The 9,476-nt window shown below is 42.2% G+C and overlaps 1 protein-coding gene across 9 annotated transcripts in view; it reads left to right on the forward strand.

Moving 5' to 3' along the window:
• The window catches only part of LOC140487859 (citron Rho-interacting kinase-like), a 221,205-nt gene extending 213,061 nt beyond the window's left edge, over window positions 1–8,144 (forward strand). For 5 of the 9 annotated variants that reach the window (XM_072587209.1, XM_072587210.1, XM_072587207.1 and 2 more), the window contains 2 exons: window positions 7,590–7,881; window positions 7,979–8,144. In XM_072587209.1, coding sequence (XP_072443310.1) covers window positions 7,590–7,881; window positions 7,979–8,002 — 316 coding nt within the window. In that variant the 3' untranslated portion in view covers window positions 8,003–8,144. Of the gene's footprint in view, window positions 1–7,566; window positions 7,882–7,978 lie in introns of those variants that run through there. The other 4 variants (XM_072587208.1, XM_072587211.1, XM_072587212.1 and 1 more) reach the window with 2 other exon arrangements.
• Window positions 8,145–9,476: the final 1,332 nt, after the last annotated feature.

Consider the following 9,476-nt stretch of genomic DNA (forward strand, 5'->3'; position numbering starts at 1 on the left):
ACCCTATCTAAACCCCTAATTATCTTGTACACCTCTATCAAGTCACCCCTAAACCTTCTTTTCTCCAATGAAAACAGCCCCAAGTGCCTCAGCCTTTCCTCATACGATCTTCCGACCATACCAGGCAACATCCTGGTAAACCTCCTCTGCACCCGTTCCAGTGCCTCCACATCCTTCCTATAGTATGGCGACCAAAACTGCACACGATACTCCAGATGCGGCCGCACCGGAGTCTTATACAACTGCAACATGACCTCAGAACTCCGGAACTCAATTCCTCTACCAATAAAAGCCAGTACGCCATATGCCTTCTTCACAGCACTATTTACCTGGGTGGCAACTTTCAGAGATCTGTGTACATGGACACCAAGATCCCTCTGCTCATCCACACTACCAAGTATCTGACCATTAGCCCAGTACCCCATCATCTTGTTACTCTTACCAAAATGAATCACTTCATACTTAACTACATTGAACTCCATTTGCCACCTTCCTGCCCAGCTCTGCAGCTTTTCTTTCTCCCGCTGTAACCTGCCACATCCTTCCTCACTGTCAACAACTCCACCGACTTTCGTATCATCTGCAAACTTGCTCACCCAACCTTCTAGCCCCTCCTCCAGGTCATTTATAAAAATGACAAACAGCAATGGTCCCAAAACAGATCCTTGCGGAACACCGCTAGTAACTGCGCTCCAAGATGAACCTTTACCTTCAACTACTACCCTCTGTCTTCTTCCAGCCAGCCAATTCCTAATCCAAACCTCCAACTCACCCTCAATGCCATACCTCCGTATTTTTTGCAGTAGCCTACCATGGGGAACCTTATCAAACGCCTTACTAAAATCCATATACACCACATCTACCGCTTTACCCTCGTCCACCTCCTTAGTCACCTTCTCAAAGAATTCAATAAGGTTTGTGAGGCACGACCTGCCCTTCACAAAACCATGCTGACTATCCTTGATCACATTATTCCTATCCAGATGTTCATAAATCCTATCCCTTACAATTCTCTCTAAGATTTTGCCCACAACAGAAGTGAGACTCACCGGCCTACAGTTACCAGGGTTATCCCTACTCCCCTTCTTGAAGTAGGGAACCACATTTGCTATCCTCCAGTCTTCTGGCACTATTCCTGTAGACAACGAGGACATAAAAATCAAGGCCAATGGCTCTGCAATCTCCTCCCTTGCTTCCCAGAGAATCCTAGGATAAATGTCATCAGGCCCAGGGGGCTTATCTATTTTCACCCTTTCCAGAATTTCCAACACCTCTTCCCTACATACCTCAAAGCCGTCCATTCTAATTAATTGTGACTCAATATTCACATCGGCAACAACATCCTGTTCCTGAGTGAATACTGACGAAAAGTATTAATTCAGTGTCTCCCCAATCTCTTCAGCCTCCACACGCAACTTCCCACTACTATCCTTGACTGGACCTATTCCTACCCTAGTCATTCTTTTATTTCTGACATACCTATAGAAAGCCTTTGGGTTTTCCCTAATCCTACCAACTAAGGACTTTTCATGTCCCCTCCTTGCTGCCCTTATCTCTCTCTTCAGATCCTTCCTGGCTACCTTATAACTCTCAATCGCCCCAATTGAACCTTCACACCTCATCTTTACATAGGCCGCCCTCTTCCCTTTAACAAGGGATTCCAATTCCTTATTAAACCACGGCTCCCTCACACGACCCTTTCCTCCCTGCCTGACAGGTACATACTTATCAAGGACACTCAATAGTTGCTCCTTGAACAAGCTCCACATATCAATTGCGCCCTTCCCTTGAAGCCTACTTTTCCAAGCGCATCCTAAGTCATGCCTCACCGCATCATAATTTCCCTGCCCCCAGCTATAACTTTTGCCCTGCAGTGCACACTTATCCCTCTCCATCACTCGAGTAAAATTCACCGAATTGTGGTCACTGTCCCCAAAGTGCTCACCTACCTCCAATTCTAACACCTGGCCTGGTTCGTTACCCAGAACCAAATCCAGTATGGCCTCACCTCTTGTTGGCCTGTCTACATATTGTGTCAGGAAACTCTCCTGCACACATTGGACAAACACCGACCCAACTAACGTACTCAAGCTATAGCTTTCCCAGTCAATATCTGGAAAGTTAAAGTCCCCATAACAACCACCCTATTACTTTCACAGTTCTCCTGAATCATCCTCGCAATCCTTTCTTCTACGTCTCTCGGACTATTAGGAGGCCTGTAGAAAACTCCTAACAGGGTGACCTCATCTTTCCTATTCCTAACCTCAGCCCAAACTATCTCAGATGGCGAGTCTTCATCCATCGTCCTTTCCACCGCTGTAATACTATCTTTGACAAGCAATGCCACACCTTCCCCTCTTTTACCCCCACCTCTGACCTTACTAAAACATTTAAACCTTGGAACCTGCAACAGCCAATCCTGTCCCTGGTCTACCCATGTCTCCGTAATAGCCACAACATTGAAATCCCAGGTAACAACCCACGCTGCAAGTTCACCTACCTTATTTCGTATACTTCTTGCATTGAAGTATACGCTCTTCAAGCCACTTTCCTGTTTACAGGTACCCTCCTTTGAGATTGATGCCATGTTCCTAACCTCCCTACACTCCAGGTCCTGCACCCTAAAGTTACAGTCTAGGTTCCCATGCCCCTGCAGAGTTAGTTTAAACCCCCCCAAAGAGCACTAGCAAACCTTCCCCCAACGATACTGGTGCCCATCAGATTCAGGTGTAGACCATCCTGTTTATAGAGGTCCCACCTTCCCCAGAAAGAACCCCAGTTATCCAGATACCGGAATCCCTCCCTCCTGCACCATCCCTGTAGCCACGCATTTAACTGTTCTCTCTCCCTATTCCTCGACTCTCTATCACGTGGCACAGGTAACAAACCAGAGACAACAACTCTGTTTGTACTAACTCGGAGCTTCCAACCTCGCTCCCTGAAAGCCTGCCTAACATCCTCAGCCCTCTTCCTACCTATGTCATTGGTGCCAATGTAGACCATGACTTCGGGCTGCTCCCCCTCCCCCTTAAGGACCCGGAAAACACGATCAGAGACATCACGTACCCTTGCACCTGGGAGGCAACATATCGAACGTGGGTCTCTCTCGCCCCCACAAAACCGCCTATCTGTGCCCCGAACTATCGAGTCCCCAATAACTATTGCTCTGCTCTTCTCCACCCTTCCCTTCTGAGCAACGGGGACAGGCTCCGTGCCAAATGCTGCTATTAAATCAAAGGCTTGCACCTTTTTCTGCGTCGTTCTAATTGAAAGTAATGCTAGTTTCATTTTCTGTAATGTCTTCCTTATTTTGTGAATAAATGTAAACAAATCATTTTACTCCATGTGTAAAACTGAATAGAGCTTGGAATTAATGGGATTGCTTTTGGATAAAATACCGACTCAGGTATTTATTGTTAAAAAGTCCAGTAGGACTTTCAAAAAGGAGCTAGGAATTTGTGTGATATTCTGACCAACATTTGTTGTCCAATAATGATCAGCATATTAACTGTTGTTCATCTCACTGCTGCAGGTAGTGTCTTTGTTGATAGACTTTGGTTGCTATATTTACCAAGAAAAAAACAGTATCTAAACTCCAGAAGCAGTCCTATTATAAAGTGATTTTAAGCATCCTGATGAACCAATAATGAGGTGCATTAGTGCAAACTAAATATTCTTAACTTAATAACTTACTCCACTCAGCCTTTTCTGTGCCTCATTTGGGAATTAGGAAGATAAAAAGCGAAGTTTCATTCAAAGAATAAGGAAGACAATACTGAAAGTGAACTAGTTAATATTTAATATTGTTGTAGAGATTTTAGAACCTCATCTTGCATTCTCCAATACCTATGAGTTGAACAAATCTCCTGACTCTTAAACTAGTAAGATTTGAAATATAACTGCATACCACTTGGATGCCAATTGTCATGCAGACTTATAAGGAATTAATTACAATGAAGCCTAATTGGAAAATAATTTAACACAAGAATACTATTTGGACATTTGACTCTTTGGAAAAGTTATCCAAATATTTTTATATCCCTACCCTTCCCCTCAGCACTCTGTTTGTTTGGTTTTCTCTTCATGTGTTTATTCAGTTCCCACTTTAATGTTGCTGTAGAATATTCTTCCATCATTGTTTCAGACAGTGCAATTCAGATCAAATAATTTCTTTTTAAGAAAAACCCCTCTTTGTGATGTTTCTTATTCTTGCACTAATTAATTTTAATCTATCCCCTGGTTACTGGCCCTTCTCCTCCTCGAACCAGTTATTCTTCTCAAAACCATTCATGAATTTTAACATATCTACCAAATCTCCTCTTAAACTCTGGTGAGTGGAAGACAGCATCTTTTTGTCCAATCTTTCCACATAACTTGTGTTCCTCGATCCTTGTATCGTTCTAGTCGATCTCTTTTGCACCCTCTATCAGTTCCTGACATCCTTCATGTGGTATTGTATCCAGAATTGAAGATAGTACTCCAGCCTCAGCAGTACTTTATAAAGATTTTGTGTATATACAGTCCCAGGTTTCTCTCTTCCTGCACTTTCTTAAAAATTGCATCATTTAATTCATAAGTCTTAGTAAGAAAAATGAGGAGAGGCAAAATCAATTCACACTACTGTTTTTATTTTAAATTGCATCTTCCGTGTGTCCATCCAGTAGCTGAGTGTGTGTTCTTCTGTTTCAATCCTCTTGATTGTTTACCACACTTCTGAATTTCATATCATCTGCAAACTTGAAATGATGTCTTGTATACCGAAGTCCAAGTTATTAATGAAAGATCAGTGGTTTTAGCAACAATTCTTAGGTAACAGCCCTATGTACCTTTGTCTAAAAACTGATTAACAGCCATTCACCATTACTCTCTGATTTTTGCCTCTTAGCCAATTTTGTATCCACGATGCTTCCACCAATTGATTTTAATTCTGTATTATGAGATTTTGTCAAATATTTTTTGAAAGTCCATATACACAGCATCAGCTTTACTATCCTTAACAATTTCCTCTTATGTAATTGAAAAACACAATCAGGTTAATGCAAAATAACCTACCATAACAAATCTCTGCTGACTTTCATTTATTAACTCATACTTTTTCAAATGCCAATTAACCTGTAGGTTTCTTTCTACATATGAATCCTGACCGTGAGAAAAGCAGGGCTAGGCAGGAACATGTCGAGATATATTTGCTTTCCAGGACTTTTATAAATTCATAGCTGCCCCACCACCTTGCTGCCTGTTTCGTATAGCCTTGGAAAATTTCCCCACCATTGACTTTATGCTGCCTAGTTATAGTTTCTGAATTTATCACTTTCTTACTTTAAATACTTTGAATGCTTACAGTCCCCTACCACTAATGCAAAGGAAGAGTGTGGTTAACCTCATCAACTTCATTAATGTCCTTCAGGGAAGGAAATCTGCCTACTTCACCTGGTCTGTCCTACACGTGACTCCAGAGCTGCAGCAATTTCGTTGGCTCTCAAAGGCCCTCAGAAATGGGTTAGCAAACCACTCCATTTTATCAATTGCTACAAAGTCTCAACAAAGAAATGAAACTGGCCTGACCACTGGGTATCCACTTAAGCACCTAAAAACGATGGCAGAAACAACCCTGTCAGCTCTGCAAAGTCTTCCTTACTAATGGCTGTGCGGTTAGTACAAAAATTGGGAGAGCTGTCTTACAGACTAGTCAAGCAATAGCCTTACATACTCATACTCATACTCACTGAATCATATCTTTAAGGTAATGTCCCAAACACCACCATCACCATCTCTGGATATGTCCTGTCCCACCAGCAGGACAGACCCAGCAGAGATGGCGTTAGAGTAGTATATAGTCAGGAGGGAGTTGCCCTGGCAATTCTCATTGACTCTGAATCCCATGAAGTCTCATGGTGCTGGGTTTAACCTGCTCAGTATGGACAGGTTGGACCGAAGGGTCTGTTTCCATGCTATACATCTCTATGACTCTATATACCATGTACTGTCCTCCCTTGGCTGATGAATCAGTACTCCTCCAAATTAATCCACACTTGTTGGAAGCACTGAGGGTGGCAAGGATGCAAAATTTACTCTGGATAGGGGATTACAATGTCCAGTACCAAGAATGGCTTGGCAGCAGCACTACAGATCAAGGTGGGTGGGTCCCAAAAGCATTGCTGCTAGACAGGATCTGCAACAGGTGGTGAGGTAACCAACAAAATGGAAAAAAAATCTTTCTCAACCTGCAAGCTGCAGATGCATCTGTCCATGACATTATTAATAAGTGACCACCCTGCAGACCTTGTGGTGACAGTGCCACCTTCACATTAAGAATACCTTCCATTATGTTGCATGGCACTATCACTGTGCTAAATAAAACAGACTTCAAACAGATCCAGCAACTCAAGACAGCTGCTGGGCACAGGACACTACCCTCAGCAACTTCAGGGTAATGTCCAAGACCCAACCACCTTCAGCTGCTTCATCAATGACTTTCCCTCCACCGTAAGGTCAGAAGTAAGGATTTTTGCCAATATTCAGCATCATCTGAGACTCATACTGAAGCAGTCCATATTTGACAAGATCTGGATAATATCCAGGCTTGGGCTGAAAAAAATGGCAAGTGACATTCTTGCCACACAAGTGCCAGGCAATGACCATCACTAATAAGAGACAATCTGACATTCAATGGTGTTACCATTGCTGAAACCTCTAATATCAAAATCCTGGGGTGACCATTGACCACAAACACAACTGGACTCGTCATATAAATACAGTGATAAAAAGAGCAGGTCAGAGGCTAGGAATACTGCAGCAACTAACTGACCTGCTGACTCCCCAAAGCCCATCCACTATTTACATGGCACAAGTCAGGACTGTGATGGAATGATCCCCACCTGTCTGGATGAATGCAGTTCCAACAACACAAGAAACTCGATACCATCCAGGACAGAGTAGCCTAATTAACTGACATCACATCCAGTTCCTCTATCACTGACATTCAGTAGCAACAGTGTAAATTATCCATAGGAATTCACCAAAGATCTTTCCACAGCACATTTCATACCCACAACCACTTCCACCTAGAAGGGCAAGGGCAGCAGATGCAGGGGAACACAATGACCTACAAGTTCCCCTCACCATCTTAACTTAGAAATATATCACCATTCCTTCACTGTCACTGGGTCAAAATCCTGGAATTACATCTCTAATGGCATTGTGGCATTGTGCTACATATAATATAGCAGTTCAAGAAGGCAGCTCACCACCACCTTCTCCAGATAGATATAGACAGGCAATAAATGCTGGCCCAGCCAGCAACGTCCACTTCTCACAAGGGAATATTACTCTTGTTTTATCTGATCATTCAGTACAAACAACTTCCTCAGAGAGTAATGATGGTGTCTGTTCTGAACAGCCACGTTTTTCTGTCCAGTTATCAATTTTTTTATGAATAAAAGTTGTTAACTTCAGTGCCACTTATTTCCTTAAGTAATCATTAAATCAGTCTGAAAACTTGAACCAACCAATGCCCTGTACTGGCTTTCACGTTGTTGAAACTTGAAACTTCTGTCTCCTGACCAGAATCCTTTCTCCCTCTGTGACAGTAGCAGCCCTAACAAGCGCGGCCTTCCCTCCTACAATGAGCACATGTCAAAGAAATTGGCACCTGGCCCAAGAGAAAATTCACCTCAGGATTTGAACAGATCTGTCCGGTACAGAGAAGGTAGACAAGAGGTGAGAAGAGAGAAATCACCACGCAGGGGCTTGGAGAGGGAGAAATCTCCAGGCAGACCTTTGGACCCCAGTAGGGAGAGGTCACCAGGAAGGATGTTGGATGATAACAGAGGGGCTGGTATCCGTGTACCTACAGGATCGTCGAGGGCCCCAGTTACCAAGGTATCTTCTGCACAGTTGATTGTAATTTGTGATCCAGTACTTAGAAATGTATTTAAATAGTGCGTGGTACTAACATTAATCTGCTTATGTTAACCAGACCTGGGACCAGTCTGCTGTGTGAGTCCAGTGCTATGTTACAGATGAAGAGGCGTGTACTGAGCATGTGAATTCCACTCTTTCAGCTTTTGGAAGAATAACTATGGAGATCCACAGGACAAACTAAAACTACGCACGTTTGTTCGCTTTAGTCACTAAGGGAAATGTGGGAGGGTGGGTGGGGGAGCAATGTAAATATTAAACTGCTGCTCGCAAGCTACCTTATGACTGGCTATCAGGAGTATGGATGGTAACTGTTTCTATATGGAAGCTGATTCATTTATTTGCGGGTGAAGGACATGAATTATTAAAAGAGAGAATTCCCTATGTCTTGTGATACTCATTTGACAGCAGAACCTTCTAATCCTTTCCAGTGAAGGTCTGGCTGGACTTTTTGGGTATTGATGGAAGATCGGGATGCTGTTTTGACCCAACAATGCAGATTAACTGTACACAGTTCATTACTTGAATTTTATATAATGGTCATGAAGGGATCTGAACATGAGATCGCAGCAGGACTGAATATATATTTTGTAATAACCTATAGCTTTTTGCTATTTAATCTTTTTCTCTGTCCTGCACTGCTGCTTTGTCCTGGATATACAGACGTTCACTCAAATACAATTTACCGCAGATTTTTGTACTATGTTTCACTGATCTGTATTGAAAATTTCCCAGTTCTGAAGTGCGTTCCTAATTTTGTGATATGACTGTTTTCTTCCTCTTTGTACCCTGTCACTTGCGAATATGCAATGCGTGAGATGAGAGGTTGAGTCACGTTTCTGGTGACTCATTTTCCATAAAAGTGCTTAATTAAATTCTACACTAATTTGCATATCTTTACATGGCAAGTGTCTGATTTTATTTTATTTTAAGAGCAAAAGTGCTTTTAGCATTAGAGGGGTAATTCTACTGCTGTTCATAACCTGAAGATGTTCACATTTAACCAGAAATTGTCTCACATTATAACACAAAATACCTTTTTTCTTTATCTAAGCAATCAGTGTAACCAGAAAATTCTGCGTTCCAAGTCTGCTCAAATTAGATTCAGTGAAAATACCCTCCTAAATGAGCCCTTTATCACATTGTGACCTCACTCGATCAGTTTATCCTCAGCTGCAAAATTATAGCACTGAGACAAAACTTCAGTCTTCCTATTTCCCAATCTCTAAATGCAAGTTATCTACAGTACATATGAATGACTTGGATGTAGGAAGTGAATATCACTAAGTTTGTGAATGACACCAAAAGTAGGTTGGAAGGCAAGTAATAAGGATGACAGAGTCTACAGAGGGATATAGGTAGGTTAAGTGAGTGTGCAAAAGCCTGGTAGATGGAATATAATATGCAAAAAATTAAGTGTATGCACTTTGGCTAGAAAAATAGAAGAGCTGAATATTATTTGAATGGACATGGACTGCAGAAAACTATGGAACTGAGGGATTGGGAGTCTTTGCCCATGAATCGCAAGCTAGCATCTTAATTCGGCAACTAATAGA

This window comes from Chiloscyllium punctatum, chromosome 17, assembly GCF_047496795.1.
Source record: "Chiloscyllium punctatum isolate Juve2018m chromosome 17, sChiPun1.3, whole genome shotgun sequence".
Taxonomy (NCBI): Eukaryota; Metazoa; Chordata; class Chondrichthyes; order Orectolobiformes; family Hemiscylliidae; genus Chiloscyllium; species Chiloscyllium punctatum.